The 25,459-nt window shown below is 40.4% G+C and overlaps 1 protein-coding gene across 1 annotated transcript; it reads right to left on the bottom strand.

Moving 5' to 3' along the window:
* Positions 1–13,043: 13,043 nt before the first annotated feature.
* Positions 13,044–15,080, bottom strand: LOC131618755 (uncharacterized). The gene is made up of 3 exons (XM_058889919.1): positions 14,836–15,080; positions 14,205–14,424; positions 13,044–14,114 (listed from the first exon to the last, which is right to left on the bottom strand). Exons 1-3 carry the CDS (start codon positions 15,078–15,080, stop codon positions 13,044–13,046), a joined length of 1,536 nt encoding a protein of 511 aa, XP_058745902.1.
* Positions 15,081–25,459: the final 10,379 nt, after the last annotated feature.

Here is a 25,459-nt window from a genome sequence, read left to right as displayed (position 1 = left end):
CCTTTGCCTGATCTCTTTTGTCCTTGAACATCCTCGATTAAGGACCAGATGAATAAGTGACTGCTCTGAGTATCTGTTTTGAATTTGATGTAAAGTATGGAGATGTGACATCTTAGGGGGGGTCAAAATTAGGGTATGACACTTGGTCATTTCAATATTTCTCTCCTTCTCTTCATTCCATAATACATGCGAGTTCATACATTGATTACCTTGTTCAAACGTTTTCTCTTCTCATCAACCTCTATAAAAAGTATAAAAAGCTTTCCTTTTCTAAAATCCATTTCTCATCAATACTTCCTTCCAGCATATCGTCCCATATTGTCCTCACTGTCATAAAATAACAAAATCTATGGCCATCTAAAAGAGATAACAATTACATAAACCTCTTCCATAAGCAAGGATGGGAATTCTACATTTCTATTATAAACGGTTCTGTCCTTCCAAACCTTGTCAAAAACTTCTGGGTCAATGCGTCTGTTAGTGAAAATAACCTCAGTATCACTTCCTCCATTTATGGAATTCACTTTGCAATTTCTGAAGCATCTATTGCTGAAGTTATTGGTTGTCCAGTCAGCCATTGATGATATTGATCTTTAAAAGTCATGGTTTGACTAAAAATCCCAAAAGTCAAAGGTAATCTTGTACAGTTGACTTTTTCCAGATGAAGTGAAATCTTGGACTTTTGTGATGAATAAAGTTCTCCTCCTTAAATGAGTGATGTGAATGGATTATATTGAGGTGATAGAAGTTCTTGAGCCATGTTTTGAGTTTTGGATTCATGTCCTGATTAAAAGTCAACTATCTTGGTGAATTAGGTCAAAAACACTAATTGTCGACCAGATGAAATTGATGACTGTAGACCTTGAATTGAAGTGTAATGCCTTATGGATATTGTCACATGGATCATTTGAAGATGATTGAAGCCTTTGAGTGATGTCCTGGAGTTTTCCAGGGTTTCCCAAATGTGGTCCTTGATTATAGTCCTTGATAGGCTCAAAACCCTAAATTGGTGATCTGAGTAAACCTGAGCGCTGATGACTAGTGTCTAATCAATCATAGGTGAATAAAATGAATATTTTGAGTCTTATGATTGTATTAGAGACTAATCCTTCTATTGATTGATTCTTTGCCTGAGCTCTTTTGTCCATGAACATCCCCGATTAAGTGCCAGATGAATAAGTGACTGCTCTGAGCATTTGTTTTAATCTGATGAAAAGTCTGGAGGTGTGACATCTCAGGGGGGGTCAAAATTAGGGTATGACAGTATGCAGTTAACAAAAATTTTGATTTTTTTTAGGGGTGTTTTTTAGGATTACCAATTTCCGAAAAAAATAAAAGGGAAAAACTAACAAAGGAACAAAATGACATTTTTATTTATCGACGGTCACTTCTTGAAACAAAGACCCTATAAAACAAAACTCTATTGCTTTGGGCGAAGCAAAGAGGTATATTTTCCTAAGAAATAGTAAAATACAAAGCCCTATGAAACATCTCTTCATCATGGGCTATGGTGAGAGGATAAAATAACAGTGACAGTTCCTACTTAGGAGTGCGGACAACAGTTGAAACTTCAACAGCCGTCCAATAGTGGCGAACCCCATTGTGCACTAGGTAATCTGGCACCTTAGGCTTAAGCTGGCCTGTGGTAGGTCTTGATTTAGCAACCACTGTCTTTGCAACACTCAGACGATCTTCTTCTACTTCAGTAGACTGAGCGGTGTGAGCACACCCATTTCCAAGTGGAGTATGTCAGACTTTCTTTTGAGGAAACTTCCAATCTTCTGAATGGAGAGACTCGTTGTCGGATACACTTTCGAGATCATCCTCTTATGTATTTTGGTCTTGCTCTTCTCCCAATATGGCATTGACTAAGTATGTATACTCTAAATCCGTAGCCTCGGAAGGTGACTTGGGGATATATTCCTCAATGATGACTTCATCAGATGCTGATGATGAATAGCAAGTGTTATATATCTCTTTTGGCTGAGTGAGGTACTCATAATCAATGTTCCATCCAGTTGGAACAATGTCTTCAAGAGAGATTTTTGAACTTTCAGGAGCGGAGTATTTCACCATGTAGTCGAATTTTCCGCTTGGTTCTCCTAATGTATCCCAGGTTTCTTCGGGGATAGGAGGAACTTCTTTTGATGAACCATGACTTCTAATGGTGAAGCTGTTGGTAACTTCGTCACTGCTTGGTTGAGTCTTATTTTCAGATCCCTTAGTTGGATAACAACAAGGTGAATCAGACTCTGATAGGGATATGCATCCTGCCTCGAGAAGGTAGGACATACATCCCATTTCAAAATTCTCATCGGTGTTTTGCGTCTTGATGGTATTGACTGTTTGTTGAACAGGTTGAAGAAAACCTCCACTGCGGAAAGTTTCTTGAATTGGAAGAACTACCTCAATTCCTGGAATAGCCTTTGATGATGTTGGAAAGAATGCAACTACTGTTCTGTTCTTGTTGTTGGTAGGAATCTCAATGTGTCCCCAACCACTGGTGGTGCCATCCTTTAAAACTTGGATTGCATTTTTGTAGGAAGAAATAGATTCTGCTTTCTCCTTTCCTTTTCCTTGTCCAAGGAAAGTGCTTGGAATTTAGTTCCAGCAACTTCTTTTGGTTCTATGTCAGAGAATGATGACAGGTTGCTGAAGATCAGAGCTCGTTCTCCACATACGGTTACCAATTTATCATTTCTTATGAACTTCAGTTTTTGATGAAGTGTTTAAGTAATTGCCCCATCCTCATGATTCCATGGGCGACCTAGCAAACAACTTTATTGTGTCGGGATATCCATAACTTGGAAAGTGATTTTGAACGTCTGAGGTCCAATAGTTATGGGAAGATCTACTTCTCCAAAAACTGACTTCCTCGATCCATCAAATGCTTTGACGATGACGTGACTGTCCCTTAGCGGGAAATCCTTGAAGGATAATCTTGGAAATGATGATTTCGGCATGACGTTGAGAGAGGATCCGTTGTCTATTAGGACTCCTGTGAGGACATCACCCATGCAGCTAACTGAGATGTGAAGTGGAAGGTTATGGTCAACTCCTTCTTCAGAAAGATCTTCGTCACAGAAACTCAGGTTAGTTCCTGCGGAGATGTTGGCAACGATGTTATTGAATTGCCCCACGGTAACATCAGGTTCTACGAAAGCTTGTTCCAAAACTTTTTGTAGAGCTTCCCTATGAGCTTCAGAACTCAATAGTAGGGAGAGAACAAATATCCTGGACAAAGTATGTAGTAATTGATCTACAATGTTGTATTCACTCCTCTGGATTAATTTCAAGATCTCATCATTTTCTTTTGCTTGAACAACATTGGTCGGATGATTGTCTTGCCTATGTGTTGCTTCTTCCGAAGGTTTCTCCATATTTTCTGTTGTTCTGTTGAAGATTCGTCCACTTCGAGTGACTCAACTAACGTCAGCAATATTGACAATAGATGGTAATGGTATTTCCTTATCATTTTCAATGAACGTAGCGTTGTACTTGTATGGTATAGCCTTGCTGGACTCATACGGTACAGGACCTGGTAAGTAGATAACTAACAGAGCAATCGCTGTCTTCCTGTTGTCATACTTGACTTGCATTGGTTCAACTTGATTAATTTAAGGAGATACGGTAAAGACTTCGTCATCTTCTCTGTTGGCAAAAACTGTAATGGTATTTTCATCCATTAGTTTCTGAATGTCGTTGCGAACGCCAAACATCCTCGTGAATTTCTTCGACAGATTCTGCATCTACTGTAAGGATGGAAATCTGTTCCAAAGTAGGCAAGTCCATTTAAAGTCTTATGGAACCTGACTATCGATCCTTGAAGATCTTCAACTTTGAAGATCTTGTATTCTCCTGGACATCCTTGAACCATGTTGACGTCGTATTCAGTTTTGACTCGGATGTGTTGAATCCATCCTAAGTCCATCTGTTCTTGCAATGCAGCTTGAACTACAACACATCCTTGATTATTCTTTGGACAAATTTCACATGTGAAGTAGTTTTGAGGTGGCACATGGCCGTACCCAGCTTGTCTAGCATGCATTCTGACGAGATTTTCCCTTATCTGACGGATGTCGTAGATTTGAATGACATTGGGGTGCTAATCTATCAGATTTACTGAAGCTTCTTTATGCTGCGACAAAGGATTTTCCTGGACATTAGGATTAGTATCTTTGAATGATAACATTTCGCTCTTCACTAATCTTTGAACGTCGGCCTTGAAACTGAAGCAGTTCTCAATACTGTGACCTGGTGCCCCCTGATGGTAGGGACAAGATTGGTCAGCCTTGAACCATGGTGAAGATTCGTATGCAGGATTCTTTGTCTGAATGAGTCCTTTGGCCAGTAGTGTTGGAAACAAATCCGCATAAGGCATTGGCACGGGGTCGAAAGGAGGATACCTTGGTGCCCGATTGTTGTAATTTGGAGGTCGAACCTGCAGCTGAGGTTGCTGCGACCTTTGTTGAAATGGTTGTTGCGAAACTTGAGGTTGATAAGTTGGCGCTGAGTTAACAACCGGAGTTATTGTAGCAACTTGAGGTGGAAACTTCTTCTTTGCTTTGTGCAATACATTACTGACATCTTGATCCTTTTTCTTTTGGAAAGAACTTCCATACTTTCTTTGACCAATAAAAGATTCTGGTTCTTTGTTCAAGCGTCCTTCTCGAACTGCTTTTTCTAAACGTACACCCATGTTTACCATCTCAGTAAAGTCACTGGGTGCACTTGCGACCATTCGTTCGTAGTAAAATGGACTCAAAGTTTTGAGATAGATTTTTGTCATTTCATTCTCTTCAAGTGGAGGAAACATTTGAGCAGCAACTTCACGCCATGTCTGAGCGTATTCCTTGAAGCTTTCTCTATCCTTTTGAGTCATAGCCTGGATTTGATCTCTGTCGGGAGCCATATCCAGATTGTACTTATATTGTTTGACGAAGGCCTCTGCGAGGTCTCGAAAAGTATGAATCTCTGAACTGTCTAAGTTCATGTACCATTGACCGGTAAAATAGAAAGTGTACTATTTTTACCGATGTAGTAATAATAGAGTAAATTCCCAAGTATCGAACTCGTGGACTGCGTAGGAACTATATGTTTCAGAACAGTGCAATTGAATAAAAAGTCTTCGGGGTGTTTGGTTTTTATGTCTAACTTAAATAATAACTTATACAAAACGAAAGAGTTAAAATAGTTTGATTCAATGAAAAGATGCGGAGACAAGTTAGGATAGATGTATGAATCGCTCTGTAATGAAATAATTACCAATTAACAGATTTACTTTAGAAATTCTCAACTTTCAACACCGAGCGTTGATTTTCCCTAATTCCTTAGTGAAAAACTTCTTGAGATTAAAACTCTCTTTCAATTCCTTAACAAGATAATTTTATCTCAAGACTCTAAAAGACATAGCCTGGATCATTTGATCGCTACACTTCAAACCCTTATTCCTAAGTGATTCTTAATTATAGCGTTATGATTAAAAAAGCATTGAGGTAGTTTGTCCGACGAAACCCCAACCGTAAATCAACACATATATTTTCCAGTATAAAGAATCAATAAGAACTTTTAATCATAAACTGAATTTCATAAAGATAATCCGAAAATTAACGGTAAATATTATTCATTACATCACATGATTCAGGGACATCAATCCTAACAAGTAAAGGTTTAGTTACTCATGGCAATTATCAAGATAACAATGATTAAAGATGAAGACATTACAATAGGTTGAATCGGAATTGATCTTCAATCGCGGATGCTCTTGAAGATTTCTTCACTCCAAGCCCTAGTGCTCTCAATCTCTATTTTCACGTTCTCCGACCGTCAAAAAGTGATTCTCTTCTTTCCAAACAGTGACTAAATACCTCACAGCAAATATTCTCATAGGAAAAGTCCATCATACCCTTACTTAAGTGACAAATTTCATAAGTTAAAAAATCAGAATTTTTCTGCGCACATGTCTGACACAGCCGTGTCATGGGACACGGGTGGCCGTGTCAGACCCCTGACTTCTTGGTTCCAAGATTTCTCAACTTTTTCTCTTCAGCATGTCTGACACGGCCGTGTCATGGGACACGGGTGGCCGTGTCAGATCTCTGACTTGATGCTTCCAAGATTTTCCAATGCCTCCTTTCAGCCAGTGTGACACGGGTGGCCGTGTCAGACCTCTGGCTTGCCAAAAACCGCCTTTCCTTGACTTGAATCGTGCCCTATTCCTGCAATACTTAAACAGTACCAATACAAGATCAAAAGCAAGAGGAAAAACAACAAAAACTAGAAAAGATAACACAACCAACTCAAACATAAAAATAAGCAAAACTAACAATAACCAGACTAAAATAACTTAAATTACCACCGGATGAAGTGTTTTTCCATTGATCAGAACATAGAAACAAGGTGAAATTGGTGGCCGATCACAACCCCAAACTTAGCTCATTACTTGTCCTCAAGTGATGGACGATAAAAACAAGCGGGCACCTATGAATCTTTCTTATTCTCAACAACACAACTGATGCTTCCACACTTGATAATTACTTTGTGTCAAAGTGTTCGATCCCCCTCCCCGAACTTTTCCGTTGTACTTCAATTTTGACTCATTCTTTTACCTGCAAGCTCAATCACACTCTCACAACTTCTCTCGGGGTTAAGTGTTTCACTCGCTCATCAAAGCATACATATCTACTCTTTGTTTTGTAAACATTCTACATAATTCCACAATATCAACAACACACACGTTTAGAGGACTTAAGGGTTGTAACGGGGCTTAGGGTAGGTAGGATAAACAAAGAAAGAGGGTACTATGGTTTATGGTTCGGTATTAACTAATTAGTCCGATATCTTTTGCACATTACATCGTGTTTGGGGTGTTTAGCGATTTTTCCGCTTTCCGGACTCTTAACTTCTTTACATGATGGCAAGTGTGTATCGAAATCATTTTTTTTCTCTTTTTTTTTTCTTTTTACTCTTTTTGAGTTTTCACAACACATTTCTTTTCATGTGTTCTCTTTTTTTTTTCTTTTCTTTTTAACACTTGCCTCATTCTTTTGTTACTGGACTTGGTTACCCCAAACTTAACTTTTACTATCGGACTGGACTTATAGTTAACACCGTAAATAAAGGAAACAAAAGGGATTATGAATAAGAAAAAGAAAAAACACATGGATGATGGTTTAAGATGGTTACAAAGGATTATAAACAACAAGGCTGGGTACGAAAGGCTCAGGGTTAAAGAAAAAAAAATAAATGCCTCAGTGTGTGTGATCGATGTGTGTACTATATGAAGAACAAATGCAAAATTAGAGTGATGATGCCATACCCGATGTTCTCTCATGATTAATTGAAGTGTTTGGCTTTATATATCCTCACAGGTTTGGCCTTGCATACAGGTTCAAAAATGGTCTCCATCTTGTACAACTTCGTGTCCGGTTCAGTTTTCTCTAGACTCCTTCACTCGGCACCATCAAGTTGTGTCTCGCACTCTTTTTTTTTTTTCAGTTGTGCCAACTTTCATAGGTGCCCCGAAAGCCAATATAAGGCGCATCTTCCTCCTTTTTCACCTATTTTCTCACAATTCTTTTCTTTGGAACTACACTCATCCTGGTTAACAAAAACTCAAAACACACATAAAACAGGAAAATAGAGTAGAAATCACAAAAACAGAAATAAAATGAAAGAGAACTTCCCCCACAGTTGGATTTGACATTGTCCTCAATGGATAAGCAAGCATGAGGGAAACTTATAGAGCTCACTGAGGCGGTGGTGGAGGATACGGAAATTGCAACATCATGCGTTGCATCATCTCCTGAATCTTATAAATGGCAGCCCCTTGTCGGGTTTGCTCCTCTCCATGGCGAGTTTGCTCTAGGCCTTGCCTTAAAAGTTCCTCGCCCTGGCGTGTTTGTTCCGCCCTCAGGTAATCGATTTCAGAATGAATCCACCCCCATTGGTCTTGTGACATTTGAGATGTTCCCTCATTAAATCCGCTTGGGGGTGGATCTGTTTGTTCAGCTTCCTCTTGATGCTCCTGATCATCGTCTTCACCACCTGCATCCAAAAATTCAAGATCCATGTCACCGTCCCCAGTTGGGGCGGTGCTTGTATATATCCAGTTAGCCTTATCATAAATGGACACCCGATGAGGGTTGGGCAATTCCAAAATATCAGTTTCATGAATCATTAAAGAGTAAGTCTGGGGCTGCACAGAGTTCATACCTTGCTTAATTAAAGCAGCCATATCAATTTTTAAAGTTCGCGGACTTACCTCAGGAAGATTCCGCAGCTCAGCACCATAACCCAAACCGTCCGCTAAAGCGGTAATCATGCCACCAACAGAAATAGCACCTGTTTTAGCCCTACTCACCTTTTTCAAATGGTCTGCTATGAAGGCGGCCGCATTTGGCGGAGTTTGCTCAGCCATATAGTATAAGAAATATAACTCCCGAATGGAAGCTACACCCGGGCTATCTCCTCTACCAAAGAGCGTGTATGCCAGAGCCTTCTGGGCATAGCGGAAGCACGGGTTTTGGATGCTTGTTGCTTTAGCCCCTTTTGGACAATAAGACTCTCTACCTGTTATAGCTATCCAAAATGTTTCGGGGTTAAAAGAGTTCGGTGCTCGCCCCGCACCTGAACTTGGTACTCTCAGTGCCTGCCCAAACTCCTGCAGGCTCAATTCGTGATCAATGTCAAACATACGAAATTTAAGCGTCTCGTAATGCTCGGGCTCTAACCTGTTCGTTCTCAATTTCATCTCAAATTCAAGAGTGCTCAGAAATTCATATGTTAATCGTTCAAAAGTAGGAGCCTCAAACTGCATCAATCTTAATAAACCCAAAGCATGGAACATACGATGGATCTCAGTTCTTATGCCTAAACTTTCAGTAGTGGTGTCGCAAACATACCTTGTCGGCAAAATCTTCCTACGAAGAAGAGCATTATACTTGTCTCTTTGAGTGTCCTTTCGGAAAGTTATTCCATGATGGTCCCCCTCTCTTCGGGCTCTTTGTGCGGGTCTAGATGTCCCCGCAGAGTCTCTTCTTGGCACAGCTTTCCTTGGAGGCATCCTTGCAACCTACAAAAATTCAATAACACAAACCGACGGTGAAAGCAAAAATAAATTAGAGATTAATGATTGGGATGATGAGAGGGTGAACTTTCGTGAAGACGGATTGCAAAAAGATGAAGATTTGAGGGTGAACTTGGAGGTTTTGTGTGTGGGTTTAATGGAGGCTAGGGTTGGAGATGAAGAAGATGAAAGAAAAGTGAATGAGAGAGATGAAGAATAGTGGAGAAAGAGATAAAAATCTGATGTGGAATTGGGTGGTTTAGGAGAAAAGAATATTAAAACAAGAGGGGCCCACCAAGTGAAAACGAAAATCTTTGAAAAAATTTGCGTTTTGGTCTGACACGGCCGTGTCACAGGACACGGGTGCCCGTGTCAGAACTCTGGACCTTGCAAACTTTTTTTTTTCAACATTTTTCTCCAGGCTTTGTGACACGGCCGTGTCACAGGACACGGGTGCCCGTGTCACAACTCTGTTTTCTTCCAATCCCCTTTTTCATTTTCCTTTACCCAGTGCCTGTGACACGGCCGTGTCACATGACACGGGTGCCCGTGTCACAGCTCTGGTTTCTTCAAATCTTGTTTTTCTCCATCCTGATTTCGCCACATGAAACACATTGGTTGTACCTATGTAATTAAAGAAAGAAAAACACATAAAACAGTTAAAAATAAATCCCGTGGGTTGCCTCCCACGAAGCGCTTCGTTTAACGTCGCATGGCTCGACGGCTATTCATTTCATCCTTCAAAACGAACAACTTCAATCCTTCCGCTCGGTTGACCTTGGTAATATGGTTTGAGCCTGTGCCCATTCACCTTGAAAATATCCCCATTCGCTTGATTTTTTATCTCTATAGCTCCATGAGGAAAAACTTTGTGAACCATAAACGGTCCCGACCACTTTGATTTCAACTTTCCTGGGAAGAGTCTTAGCCTTGAATTGTATAAGAGAACTAGTTGTCCTTCCCAGAACTCCTTATGCTGGATCTTCCCATCATGCCACCTTTTTGTTTTCTCTTTGTAGATCTTAGCGTTTTCATAAGCTTGGTTGCGGAATTCTTCTAACTCATGGAGTTGAAGAAGTCTAGAACTTGCCGCTTTAGATAGATCCATATTGAGAACCTTTGATGCCCAGAACGCCTTATGTTCTAACTCCAAAGGCAAATGGCATGCTTTCCCATACACAAGTTGATATGGTGACATACCAATTGGTGTTTTGAAAGCGGTCCTGTATGCCCACAGTGCATCATCCAGCTTGATATCCCAATCCTTCCGAGACGCACTCACTGTCTTTTCCAGAATCTGTTTAAGTTGTCTGTTGGAAACATCGACCTGCCCACTAGTTTGAGGATGATAAGCTGTGGCTATCTTATGTTTCACGTTGTATTTTTGGAGTAACCGTTCCATGAGATGATTCAGGAAATGTGTTCCTTCATCACTTATTAGAGCTCTCGGTACTCCAAATCTAGCAAAGATATTTTCTTTTAAAAATTTCACAACTACCTTCGCATCGTTCGAAGGTAGAGCAACAGCCTCAACCCATTTGGACACATAATCCACAGCTACCAGGATATAATTCTTTCCAAATGAAGGTGGAAATGGTCCCATGAAGTCTATACCCCACACATCGAACAACTCTACTTCCAGCATCGAGTTTTGAGGCATCTGGTTTCTTTTTGATATGTTACCTGTCCTTTGGCACTTGTCACAATGTCTCACAAACTCTTGAGCATCCTTGAATATTGTTGGCCAGTATAGCCCTGATTGCAAAATCTTGGCTGCTGTTCGATCACCACTAAAATGTCCCCCATAATCTGAAGCATGACATGCCTTCAACACTTCTTCTTGCTCTTTTTCAGGTAGACATCTTCTGATCAACCCATCAACTCCTCTTTTATACAGGAACGGATCGTCCCATAAATAGAACCTGCAGTCATGAACAAACTTTTTTCTTCGATTAGAGTCAAAATCGTCGGGAATGATACCACCGACAATATAGTTTGCATAATCTGCGAACCAAGGTACACCAGTCACTGCTAGGATGTGTTCATCGGCGAACTCATCCTTGATCGGTCGCTTTTCTTCTGTTTCGTCTATTGGTGTCATTCGAGATAAGTGGTCAGCTACGGTGTTTTCACACCCCTTCTTGTCTCGAATTTCAACATCAAACTCCTGAAGGAGTAAGATCCACCTCAAAAGTCTTGGCTTAGAGTCCTGTTTAGCAAAGAGATACTTCAAAGAAGAATGGTCAGTATAAACGATGACTCTAGACCCCAACAGATATTGCCTGAATTTATCAAAGGCATAAACTACAGCTAGCAACTCCTTCTCGGTAGTCGCATAATTAATCTGTGCGGGGTTCAAAACATGACTAGCATAATAGATAACATGAAGTAATTTCTCTCTCCGCTGTCCTAATACTGCCCCTACAGCAATATCACTCGCGTCACACATGATCTCAAAAGGAAGTGACCAATCAGGGGCCACAACAATGGGTGCCGAGACTAATTTCTTCTTAATTGTCTCAAAAGCTACCGCACATTGGTCATCAAAAGTGAAATTTTTATCCTTAACCAAAAGTGAGGTTAAGGGTTTTGCAATCTTTGAAAAATCTCTTATGAACCTACGATAAAACCCCGCATGTCCTAAGAAACTTCTGATACCTTTTTCGTTCATCGGAGGTGGCAACTTTGAGATGACTTCAACCTTTGCTTGGTCCACTTCGATTCCTTTGGAGGAAATCTTGTGTCCAAGAACTATTCCTTCACGGACCATAAAATGGCATTTTTCCCAATTCAAGATCAAATTGGTCTGTTGACATCTTTCTAAAACAAGAGCAAGGTTAGTTAAACAATTGTCAAATGACTTACCAAAGACTGAAAAATCATCCATGACGACCTCCATGTGTTTTTCAAGCATATCATCAAAGATCGCTTGCATGCATCTTTGAAAAGTGGCCGGAGCGTTGCATAACCCGAATGGCATCCTTCTGTAGGCAAAAACACCAAAGGGACATATGAACGCGGTCTTTTCTTGGTCTTCTGGGGAAACTGCAATCTGATTATATCCAGAGTATCCGTCGAGGAAGCAATAGTAATCATGTCCCGCTAACCTTTCCAACATTTGATCAATAAAACGTAGCGGGAAGTGATCTTTTCTGGTTGCTAGGTTCAGTCTCCTGTAGTCAATGCATACTCTCCAACCTGTAACAGTCCTTGTAGGGATCAACTCATTCTTCTCATTTTTTATTACGGTTGTCCCTCCCTTCTTGGGCACCACACGAACCGGGCTTACCCAAGCACTATCAGATATCGGGTAAATCATCCCAGCATCTAAAAGTTTCACAACTTCTTTTCTCACAACCTCTTTCATGGCTGGGTTCAGACGCCTCTGAGGTTGGACCACTGGTTTGTGATCATCTTCCATGAGGATTTTGTGCATGCACATAGTAGGACTGATCCCTTTTAAATCTTCAATAGACCACCCCATCGCACTTTTATGTTTCTTTAACACTTCTACTAGCTTAAGTTCCTGCAACCTTTCAAGGTGTGAGTTTATGATGGCCGGACACCTACTTTCAGCATCAAGGAAAACATATTTTAAATTCTCCGGGAGTTGTTTTAATTTAGCCCCTTTCTTAGGTTCCTCCTTCTTTCCTTCCACCAAAGGTTGTCTAAGATCCTCCCACCGGTTTTGTCTAGAACTTTTGAATATGGGACTAGCCTCCATCATAGCCACTACTTCCACTTCCTTTTCATCAACAGCTTCCTATTTCTCACAAACAGACGAGCTCAAAACTCTTTCCAGTGGTAATTGTTGTATTTTCAAAGAATTCTCATTAGTACAGATTTGATCAATCACCTCAATATGTTGACTGGTTGTTATATCATCCTTGTACTTCATGGTGTTGCGCACATCAATCTTTAGCTCTTCATCATAAACTTTCAGTGTCATTGTGCCTTCTTCAATGTCTATCAAACATCACCCCGTCTCTAGAAATGGCCTTCCTAAAATGATAGGGATCTCCTCATCTTCCGGCATCTCTAGAATCACAAAATCCACTAGGAACACGAATTTGTCGATTTTCACAAGCACATCTTCTACTATCCCATACGGTCTTTTAACTGAGTGGTCAGCAAACTGGAGTGTCATTCTTGTATCTTGTACGTTACCTATCCCCAATCTCTTGTAGATCGATAACGGCATAAGGCTCACACTTGCTCCCAAATCAATTAGAGCTTTCTTGAATGACCTATCCCCAATTGTACAAGGAATAGTCACGGAACCCCGATCTTTCTTCTTCACCGGAATCTTCATACCCTGCAAGATAGCACTACACGTTTCAGTTAGAATAATAGGGTCACGATCAATGGTTCTTTTCTTGGCGATGATGTCCTTCATGAATTTTGCATAAGTAGGCATTTGTTCTAATGCCTCTAAGAATGGAATATTAATCTCCAACTTCTTGAACATCTCCAAGAACTTTTCAAAATTCTTCTCATGTTGCTCTTTTTTCTTGTTCCTTATCGGAAAAGGAAGTTTTACTGCCGGCTTTTGTTTTTGTTCAACCACCTTCTCTTTTGGTGTTGGTTTCATCACCACCACTTCCTCAGCTTCTACCTCATTTTCTCTTATCTCTAAGTCTACCTCCAGCAATGGTTCCTCTTCCTCGTCATTATTTTCAACTACACCTTTCCCTTTACCGCTCCTAGTGACAATAGCGCTCACATTGTTATGATCTTTAGGATTGGTAACTGTGGCACTTGGTAAAGCGCCCGGCTGTTGAGTGTTTGCTAGCTGCTGTGCTATCTGACTCATTTGAATCTCCAAATTTTTAATGGAGGAACCCGTATTCCGGAAATTACTCCTCGTTTCTTCTTGAAGCTGAGAGCTTTGAGCTGCCATTTTTTCGATGGCAATCTCCCAATCTGCTTTCCTGGGGGCTTGTTGCTGAGGTTGTTGATAATGTTGTTGGGGAGGTCGATATTGTTGTTGCGACTGTTGACCTTGATATGGAAGCACCCCTTGTTTAGGAGCACTCCCTGATTGGTCCTTCCATGAAAAATTCAGATGATTTTTCCACCCCGGATTGTAGGTATTAGAGTAGGGGTTGTTTTGTTTCAAGAAGTTTATTTCCTCCACCTGTTGAGCTGTAGCAACACACTGAACAGTAAAATGAGGTCCTCCACAGATTTCACACCCTACCGGTTGACTTGCTTGAGCCGGTTGAACTTGTGCAACTGTTTGCTTTTCAAGACCCATCTGTTTCAATCTCCGCTCAACTTCCGCAGCTACCTGATCTTCAATTTTTACAACTTGCGTTGACAATTTCATATCCACTAATCCTTCAGGTTGGCTAACACTACGGTCATATAACTCCAAGTGTTCATTGGCAGCAATAGCTTCTATGATTTTTTTAACACCAGTGGCTGTTGAAAAGTTGGATGAGCCACTGGATGCTGTGTCAATCAGTTGCTTAGTCTTCATCTTAAGACCATTCAGAAAATTCTGCATTTGTTCAGTGACATCCATGTTGTGAGTTGGGCATGTCACCAATAACCTCTTGAATCTCTTATACGCATCTCCGAGTGATTCTCCTTCCTTCTACTTAAAGTTAACAATATCATATGTCTTACGAATATAAACAGCAGCCGGAAAATACTCATTGAGGAAGGTTGACTCCATTTGTTGCCATGTGGTAATACTCCCAGCAGGTAATGAGTAGAACCACTCTTCAGCGTCATCCGCTAATGTGAACGGAAACATAACCAACTTCTTTGCTTCTTCAGAGTGTCCTTCTATCTTTAGAGAAGTTGTCATGGTGAGAAACCTTTGTAAATGCTTATTAGCATCTTCATTTATCCTTCCCGAAAAGGGTTTCTTCTCCAACTGTCTAATCGTTGCTGGATGTAACTGAAAGTGAGCAACATCCACCGGTTGATTCACAATTGTCATCCGGCCAGCTGGTGCATTCGCTCCACCGTAATCACCTAACAGCCTTTCTACGGGAGCTGCCATTGTTTCTGCCTCCGAATCTGAATGCTCAGAATGAATGGAGAGAATTTCCTCGTTATCAGATTCAGAAGCTTCCAGAATTGCCTCTAACGCTTCTAGTCGCTCTTGCTTTGCTTTTCGAAGTCTAGCTCGTAGTGATCGTTCTGGCTCTGCGTCAAAAAGAAATTCTGCTGAGGCCTTACCTCGCATAAAAAGATTAGACGATTTGTTAGTGGTAAGCAAATGAAATAACAGAAAAATAATTTTAGTTGCAAAGCAACAAAAATTCAATTAAACTACTCTTCAACTTATAATTTGGCAAGTCCCCGGCAACGGCGCCAAAAACTTGACCGGTAAAATAGCAAGTGTACTATTTTTACCGATGTAGTAATAATAGAGTAAATTCCCAAGTATCGAACTCGCGGACTGCGTAGGAACTATATGTTTCAGAACAGTGCAATTGAATAAAAAGTCTTCGGGGTGTTTGGTTTTTATGTCTAACTTAAATAACAACTTATACAAAACGAAAGAGTTAAAATAGTTTGATTCAATGAAAAGATGCGGAGACAAGTTAGGATAGATGTATGAATCGCTCTGTAATGAAATAATTACCAATTAACAGATTTACTTTAGAAATTCTCAACTATCAACACCGAGCGTTGATTTTCCCTAATTCCTTAGTGAAAAACTTCTTGAGATTAAAACTCTCTTTCAATTCCTTAACAAGATAATTTTATATCAAGACTCTAAAAGACATAGCCTGGATCATTTGATCGCTACACTTCAAACCCTTATTCCTAAGTGATTCTTAATTATAGCGTTATGATTAAAAAAGCATTGAGGTAGTTTGTCCGACGAAACCCCAACCGTAAATCAACACATATATTTTCCAATATAAAGAAGCAATAAGCACTTTTAATCATAAACTGAATTTCATAAAGATAATCCGAAAATTAACGGTAAATATTATTCATTACATCACATGATTCAGGGACATCAATCCTAACAAGTAAAGGTTTAGTTACTCATGGCAATTATCAAGATAACAATGATTAAAGATGAAGACATTACAATAGGTTGAATCGGAATTGATCTTCAATCGCGGATGCTCTTGAAGATTTCTTCACTCCAAGCCCTAGTGCTCTCAATCTCTATTTTCACGTTCTCCGACCGTCAAAAAGTGATTCTCTTCTTTCCAAACAGTGACTAAATACCTCACAGCAAATATTCTCATACGAAAAGTCCATCATACCCTTACTTAAGTGACAGATTTCATAAGTTAAAAAATCAGAATTTTTTTGCGCACATGTCTGACACGGCCGTGTCATGGGACACGGGTGGCCGTGTCAGACCCCTGACTTCTTGGTTCCAAGATTTCTCAACTTTTTCGCTTCAGCATGTCTGACACGGCCGTGTCATGGGACACGGGTGGCCGTGTCAGATCTCTGACTTGATGCTTCCAAGATTTTCCAATGCCTCCTTTCAGCCAGTGTGACACGGCCGTGTCACATGACACGGGTGGCCGTGTCAGACCTCTGGCTTGCCAAAAACCGCCTTTCCTTGACTTGAATCGTGCCCTATTCCTGCAATACTTAAATACTACCAGTACAAGATCAAAAGCAAGAGGAAAAACAACAAAAACTAGAAAAGATAACACAACCAACTCAAACATAAAACTAAGCAAAACTAACAATAACCAGACTAAAATAACTTAAATTACCACCGGATGAAGTGTTTTTCCATTGATCAGAACATAGAAACAAGGTGAAATTGGTGGCCGATCACAACCCCAAACTTAGCTCATTACTTGTCCTCAAGTGATGGACGATAAAAACAAGCGGGCACCTATGAATCTTTCTTATTCTCCACAACACAACTGATGCTTCCACACTTGATAATTACTTCGTGTCAAAGTGTTCGATCCCCCTCCCCGAACTTTTCCGTTGTACTTCAATTTTGACTCATTCTTTTACCTGCAAGCTCAATCACACTCTCACAACTTCTCTCGGGGTTAAGTGTTTCACTCGCTCATCAAAGCATACATATCTACTCTTTGTTTTGTAAACATTTTGCATAATTCCACAATATCAACAACACACACGTTTAGAGGACTTAAGGGTTGTAACGGGGCTTAGGGTAGGTAGGATAAACAAAGAAAGAGGGTACTATGGTTTATGGTTCGGTATTAACTAATTAGTCCGATATCTTTTGGACATTACATCGTGTTTGGGGTGTTTAGCGATTTTTCCGCTTTCCGGACTCTTAACTTCTTTACATGATGGCAAGTGTGTATCGAAATCATTTTTTTTCTTTTTACTCTTTTTGAGTTTTCACAACACATTTCTTTTCATGTGTTCTCTTTTTTTTTCTTTTCTTTTTAACACTTGCCTCATTCTTTTGTTACCGGACTTGGTTACCCCAAACTTAACTTTTACTATCGGACTGGACTTATAGTTAACACCGAAAATAAAGGAAACAAAAGGGATTATGAATAAGAAAAAGAAAAAACACATGGATGATGGTTTAAGATGGTTACAAAGGATTATAAACAACAAGGTTGGGTACGAAAGGCTCAGGGTTAAAGAAAAAAAAATAAATGCCTCAGTGTGTGTGATCGATGTGTGTACTATATGAAGAACAAATGCAAAATTAGAGTGATGATGCCATACCCGATGTTCTCTCATGATGAATTGAAGTGTTTGCCTTTATATATCCTCAGAGGTTTGGCCTTGCATACAGGTTCAAAAATGGTCTCCATCTTGTACAACTTCGTGTCCGGTTCAGTTTGCTCTAGACTCCTTCACTCGGCACCATCAAGTTGTGTCTCGCACTCTTTTTTTTTTTTTTCAGTTGTGCCAACTTTCATAGGTGCCCCGAAAGCCAATATAAGGCGCATCTTCCTCCTTTTTCACCTATTTTCTCACAATTCTTTTCTTTGGAATTACACTCATCCTGGTTAACAAAAACTCAAAACACACATAAAACAGGAAAATAGAGTAGAAATCACAAAAACAGAAATAAAATGAAAGAGAACTTCCCCCACACTTGGATTTGACATTGTCCTCAATGGATACGCAAGCATGAGGGAAACTTACAGTACTCACTGAGGCAGTGGTGGAGGATACGGAAATTGCAACATCATGCGTTGCATCATCTCCTGAATGTTATAAATGGCAGCCCCTTGTCGGGTTTGCTCCTCTCCATGGCGAGTTTGCTCTAGGCCTTGCCTTAAAAGTTCCTCGCCCTGGCGTGTTTGTTCCGCCCTCAGGTAATCGATTTCAGAATGAATCCACCCCCATTGGTCTTGTGGCATTTGAGATGTTCCCTCATTAAATCTGCTTGGGGGTGGATCTGTTTGTTCAGCTTCCTCTTGATGCTCCTGATCATCGTCTTCACCACCTGCATCCAAAAATTCAAGATCCATGTCACCGTCCCCAGTTGGGGCGGTGCTTGTATATATCCAGTTAGCCTTATCATAAATGGACACCCGATGAGGGCTGGGCAATTCCAAAATATGAGTTTCATGAATCATTAAAGAGTAAGTCTGGGGCTGCACAGAGTTCATACCTTGCTTAATTAAAGCAGCCATATCAATTTTTAAAGTTCGCGGACTTACCTCAGGAAGATTCCGCAGCTCAGCACCATAACCCAAACCGTCCGCTAAAGCGGTAATCATGCCACCAACAGAAATAGCACCTGTTTTAACCCTACTCACCTTTTTCAAATGGTCTGCTATGAAGGCGGCCGCATTTGGCGGAGTTTGCTCAGCCATACAGTATAAGAAATATAACTCCCGAATGGAAGCTACACCCGGGCTATCTCCTCTACCAAAGAGCGTGTATGCCAGAGCCTTCTGGGCATAGCGGAAGCACGGGTTTTGGATGCTTGTTGCTTTAGCCCCTTTTGGACAATAAGACTCTCTACCTGTTATAGCTATCCAAAATGTTTCGGGGTTAAAAGAGTTCGGGGCTCGCCCCGCACCTGAACTTGGTACTCTTAGTGCCTGCCCAAACTCCTCCAGGCTCAATTCGTGATCAATGTCAAACATACGAAATTTAAGCGTCCCGTAATGCTCGGGCTCTAACCTGTTCGTTCTCAATTTCATCTCAAATTCAAGAGTGCTCAGAAATTCATATGTTAATCGTTCAAAAGTAGGAGCCTCAAACTGCATCAATCTTAATAAACCCAAAGCATGGAACATACGATGGATCTCAGTTCTTATGCCTAAACTTTCAGTAGTGGTGTCGCAAACATACCTTGTCGGCAAAATCTTCCTACGGAGAAGAGCATTATACTTGTCTCTTTGAGTGTCCTTTCGGAAAGTTATTCCATGATGGTTCCCCTCTCTTCGGGCTCTTTGTGCGGGTCTAGATGTCCCCGCAGTGTCTCTTCTTGGCACAGCTTTCCTTGGAGGCATCCTTGCAACCTACAAAAATTCAATAACACAAACCGATGGTGAAAGCAAAAATAAATTAGAGATTAATGATTGGGATGATGAGAGGGTGAACTTTCGTGAAGACGGATTGCAAAAAGATGAAGATTTGAGGGTGAACTTGGAGGTTTTGTGTGTGGGTTTAATGGAGGCTAGGGTTGGAGATGAAGAAGATGAAAGAAAAGTGAATGAGAGAGATGAAGAATAGTGGAGAAAGAGATAAAAATCTGATGTGGAATTGGGTGGTTTAGGAGAAAAGAATTTTAAAACAAGAGGGGCCCACCAAGTGAAAACGAAAATCTTTGAAAAAATTTGCGTTTTGGTCTGACACGGCCGTGTCACAGGACACGGGTGCCCGTGTCAGAACTCTGGACCTTGCAAACTTTTTTTTTTCAACATTTTTCTCCAGGCTTTGTGACACGGGCGTGTCACAGGACACGGGTGCCCGTGTCACAACTCTGTTTTCTTCCAATCCCCTTTTTCATTTTCCTTTACCCAATGCCTGTGACACGGCCGTGTCACATGACACGGGTGCCCGTGTCACAGCTCTGGTTTCTTCAAATCTTGTTTTTCTCCATCCTGATTTCGCCACATGAAACACATTGGTTGTACCTATGTAATTAAAGAAAGAAAAACACATAAAACAGTTAAAAATAAATCCCATGGGTTGCCTCCCACGAAGCGCTTCGTTTAACGTCGCATGGCTCGACGGCTATTCATTTCATCCTTCGAAACGAACAACTTCAATCCTTCCGCTCGGTTGACCTTGGTAATATGGTTTGAGCCTGTGCCCATTCACCTTGAAAATATCCCCATTCGCTTGATTTTTTATCTCTATAGCTCCATGAGGAAAAACTTTGTGAACCATAAACGGTCCCGACCACTTTGATTTCAACTTTCCTGGGAAGAGTCTTAGCCTTGAATTGTATAAGAGAACTAGTTGTCCTTCCCAGAACTCCTTATGCTGGATCTTCCCATCATGCCACCTTTTTGTTTTCTCTTTGTAGATCTTAGCGTTTTCATAAGCTTGGTTGCGGAATTCTTCTAACTCATGGAGTTGAAGAAGTCTAGAACTTGCCGCTTTAGATAGATCCATATTGAGAACCTTTGATGCCCAGAACGCCTTATGTTCTAACTCCAAAGGCAAATGGCATGCTTTCCCATACACAAGTTGATATGGTGACATACCAATTGGTGTTTTGAAAGCGGTCCTGTATGCCCACAGTGCATCATCCAGCTTGATATCCCAATCCTTCCGAGAGGCACTCACTGTCTTTTCCAGAATCTGTTTAAGTTGTCTGTTGGAAACATCGACCTGCCCACTAGTTTGAGGATGATAAGCTGTGGCTATCTTATGTTTCACGTTGTATTTTTGGAGTAACCGTTCCATGAGATGATTCAGGAAATGTGTTCCTTCATCACTTATTAGAGCTCTCGGTACTCCAAATCTAGCAAAGATATTTTCTTTTAAAAATTTCACAACTACCTTCGCATCGTTCGAAGGTAGAGCAACAGCCTCAACCCATTTGGACACATAATCCACAGCTACCAGGATATAATTCTTTCCAAATGAAGGTGGAAATGGTCCCATGAAGTCTATACCCCACACATCGAACAACTCTACTTCCAGCATCGAGTTTTGAGGCATCTGGTTTCTTTTTGATATGTTACCTGTCCTTTGGCACTTGTCACAATGTCTCACAAACTCTTGAGCATCCTTGAATATTGTTGGCCAGTATAGCCCTGATTGCAAAATCTTGGCTGCTGTTCGATCACCACTAAAATGTCCCCCATAATCTGAAGCATGACATGCCTTCAACACTTCTTCTTGCTCTTTTTCAGGTAGACATCTTCTGATCAACCCATCAACTCCTCTTTTATACAGGAACGGATCGTCCCATAAATAGAACCTGCAGTCATGAACAAACTTTTTTCTTCGATTAGAGTCAAAATCGTCGGGAATGATACCACCGACAATATAGTTTGCATAATCTGCGAACCAAGGTACACCAGTCACTGCTAGGACGTGTTCATCGGCGAACTCATCCTTGATCGGTCGCTTTTCTTCTGTTTCGTCTATTGGTGTCATTCGAGATAAGTGGTCAGCTACGGTGTTTTCACACCCCTTCTTGTCTCGAATTTCAACATCAAACTCCTGAAGGAGTAAGATCCACCTCAAAAGTCTTGGCTTAGAGTCCTGTTTAGCAAAGAGATACTTCAAAGCAGAATGGTCAGTATAAACGATGACTCTAGACCCCAACAGATATTGCCTGAATTTATCAAAGGCATAAACTACAGCTAGCAACTCCTTCTCGGTAGTCGCATAATTAATCTGTGCGGGGTTCAAAACATGACTAGCATAATAGATAACATGAAGTAATTTCTCTCTCCGCTGTCCTAATACTGCCCCTACAGCAATATCACTCGCGTCACACATGATCTCAAAAGGAAGTGACCAATCAGGGGCCACAACAATGGGTGCTGAGACTAATTTCTTCTTAATTGTCTCAAAAGCTACCGCACATTGGTCATCAAAAGTGAAATTTTTATCCTTAACCAAAAGTGAGGTTAAGGGTTTTGCAATCTTTGAAAAATCTCTTATGAACCTACGGTAAAACCCCGCATGTCGTAAGAAACTTCTGATACCTTTTTCGTTCATCGGAGGTGGCAACTTTGAGATGACTTCAACCTTTGCTTGGTCCACTTCGATTCCTTTGGAGGAAATCTTGTGTCCAAGAACTATTCCTTCACGGACCATAAAATGGCATTTTTCCCAATTCAAGATCAAATTGGTCTGTTGACATCTTCCTAAAACAAGAGCAAGGTTAGTTAAACAATTGTCAAATGACTTACCAAAGACTGAAAAATCATCCATGAAGACCTCCATGTGTTTTTCAAGCATATCATCAAAGATCGCTTGCATGCATCTTTGAAAAGTGGTCGGAGCGTTGCATAACCCGAATGGCATCCTTCTGTAGGCAAAAACACCAAAGGGACATGTGAACGCGGTCTTTTCTTGGTCTTCTGGGGCAACTGCAATCTGATTATATCCAGAGTATCCGTCGAGGAAGCAATAGTAATCATGTCCCGCTAACCTTTCCAACATTTGATCAATAAAAGGTAGCGGGAAGTGATCTTTTCTGGTTGCTAGGTTCAGTCTCCTGTAGTCAATGCATACTTTCCAACCTGTAACAGTCCTTGTAGGGATCAACTCATTCTTCTCATTTTTTATTACGGTTGTCCCTCCCTTCTTGGGCACCACATGAACCGGGCTTACCCAAGCACTATCAGATATCGGGTAAATCATCCCAGCATCTAAAAGTTTCACAACTTCTTTTCTCACAACCTCTTTCATGGCTGGGTTCAGACGCCTCTGAGGTTGGACCACTGGTTTGTGATCATCTTCCATGAGGATTTTGTGCATGCACATAGTAAGACTGATCCCTTTTAAATCTTCAATAGACCACCCCATCGCACTTTTATGTTTCTTTAACACTTCTACTAGCTTAAGTTCCTGCAACCTTTCAAGGTGTGAGTTTATGATGGCCGGACACTGTCATACCCTAATTTTTGACCCCCCTGAGATGACATATCTTCAGGATTTTTCATCAGGTCAAGACAAGTACCCAGAGCAGTCATTTCTCCATCTGGTATCCAATCGAGGATGCTCAAAGACAAGAAAGCTCAGGCAAAGGATCAATCAATACAAGGATTAGTCCCTAATACAATCATGGGGCTCAAGGACTTCATTTTTCTCATCTATGATTGATTAGACATCCAGTCATCTGAGTACAGGTTTACTCAGGTCACCAGACTAGGGTTTTGAGCCTATCAAGGACTAAAAATCAGGGATCACCTTTGGGAAACCCTAAAAAGCCCCAGGGGATCATTCAAAGACATCAATCATCTTCAAATAACTCATATGACAAGATCCACTGGACATTACATCTCAGTTCAAAGCCTACAGTCATCATTGTCCTCTGGTCGACAATTAGGGTTTTTGACCTAATTCACCAAGATAGTTGACTTCTGATCAGGGCATGAATCCAAAACTCAAGACATGATTCAAGGATCTCTACTACCTCAATATAATCCATTTATATCATCCATTTGAGGAAAAGATCTTGTTTCTACACAAAAGCCCAAAAATTCACTTTGTCAGGAAAAAGTCAACTGTGAAGGATCATCATTGACTTTTAAGGTTTTTGGTCAAAAAATGACTTTCAAAGATCAATATCATCAATATATGTATGTCAAAGTCATTTGACCAAAGAAATTCAAAGAAATTCATCAAGGAGCGAAAAGTCGGGAATTAGGGTTTTTGAAGGCATGATGAGAACTCAAAATTTCACCTACACAACTCAAAAAACTTCCAACATGAAAGTTGTAGATCTTGCAAAATAAAACAACATCTTACAAAGGAACTTTTTTCAAAAGATCAACCATTTATGAAGTTTTGGAAATTTTGAAGTTTAGGTCATAAACACTTAGAAATTTTTCTAAGTGTTTTAACCTAGTTTTCATCCAACTTTGGGCTCATTTTTCACAAATTTCCCAAATGATTCTGAAGAAGACATAAACTAATGATTTAAAGTAGATGTTTAGGGCTTTCCAAATTGTGTTCAACCTTCTCCAAATTCAATTTGAGCTAGGAGTTATGCTTGTTCAAAGTTGGCCTCATGAAGTGAAATTATAGGTCATGGACACTTTTGGACTTTGCAAATTTTGTGCAAATAACCTCTCTTATGGATGCTACACGACCCATAACACATCTGAAAACATGCCATGCATTCATTTTCACCATGCCATAAGAATTGAAGAAGATTCTAAAAAAACAAGAACATGTGATTATGTAATGATTACATTTGTGAATTTATGGCAAATTGATGAATCACCCAAGGAATCTTCTCACCAACCAATTAGAGCTCATTTCTGGCTCAGAATTGTCCCCTAAGATCAAGCAAAATCGAGGGCTAGGGGATTGATCAAATGGAATCAAAATTCCCATCATTGCATAAGAGATATTTGCAAACTTCCTTCATGGCTAAGAAACCAAATCAACTTCACTAAGGAAGCTCACTCCTCTGCAGCTATACTGATCCATTTGCCTATAAATACAGATGCATTCCTCATTCAAAAACACACCAAAGCAACCATATTACTTGCTTTCTCTTTCTCTTCTCTTGTTCATTGTTTTTCAAAGTTCTTTGGCAAGAAGAATCGATTTCTTCAAACCAGAGCTTATCTTTGGGAAGTGAGCATTCTAACATCTCAAGGGAGGTCATTTGAGGTGATCCAAGCACCTGGATCACTTCTGTAGGTGGAGGAACACCATTGTTGCTCTCACTTTGGAGCATCTGCAGTTGGAGGTCCATGGAGTGATTCAGAAGGTTTCAAGGCAAGCCAATCATCCAGACACACTCCTCAGGTCATAGTGAAGCTAACCAGATGGCTGCAGCTCATCTGTAACTCGAGAATCAACACCCTCCATGTTCACTTGAAGCTCAAATCGAGGGAGGTCCATAGAACAATTCAGAAGGATTCAGGCTACAATAAGCATCCAGTTAGCATCATTGAGTCTCAGGGAAGCTATTGAGATCATTCATTCAAGCCCAGGTGCCCTCAATCATCCTCACGACCTCCATTTTCAGAGGTAAGTTTTTGAACTTCACCTCTCTAATTTAAGTACTCTTTGTGAAATAGCTCGATTCTATCTTGTTCAGCATCATCAGAGGATTGAAAACCCTCTATCATCATCCATTTATCTTTCAGTATAGTCATTTAATTTAATTTTGAAATTTTAGGGTTCTTAACGATTTCTGGTAAATTAGTTAGATGTAGTTAATATTAGTTCATGTTAGTTACATATTTAGAATCGTGAATGAATTTAGAGCAAGTTTCATGTTTACATCGTGGCAAATGGTTGAGAAACGAGTGAGTTCAGAAATTCAAATTCATGGAGCTTGAGGTT

Source organism: Vicia villosa, linkage group LG7, assembly GCF_029867415.1.
Source record: "Vicia villosa cultivar HV-30 ecotype Madison, WI linkage group LG7, Vvil1.0, whole genome shotgun sequence".
NCBI classification, from domain to species: Eukaryota; Viridiplantae; Streptophyta; class Magnoliopsida; order Fabales; family Fabaceae; genus Vicia; species Vicia villosa.
Note: the sequence above shows the minus strand (reverse complement) of the source record. Positions and strands in the feature narration are given on the sequence as shown.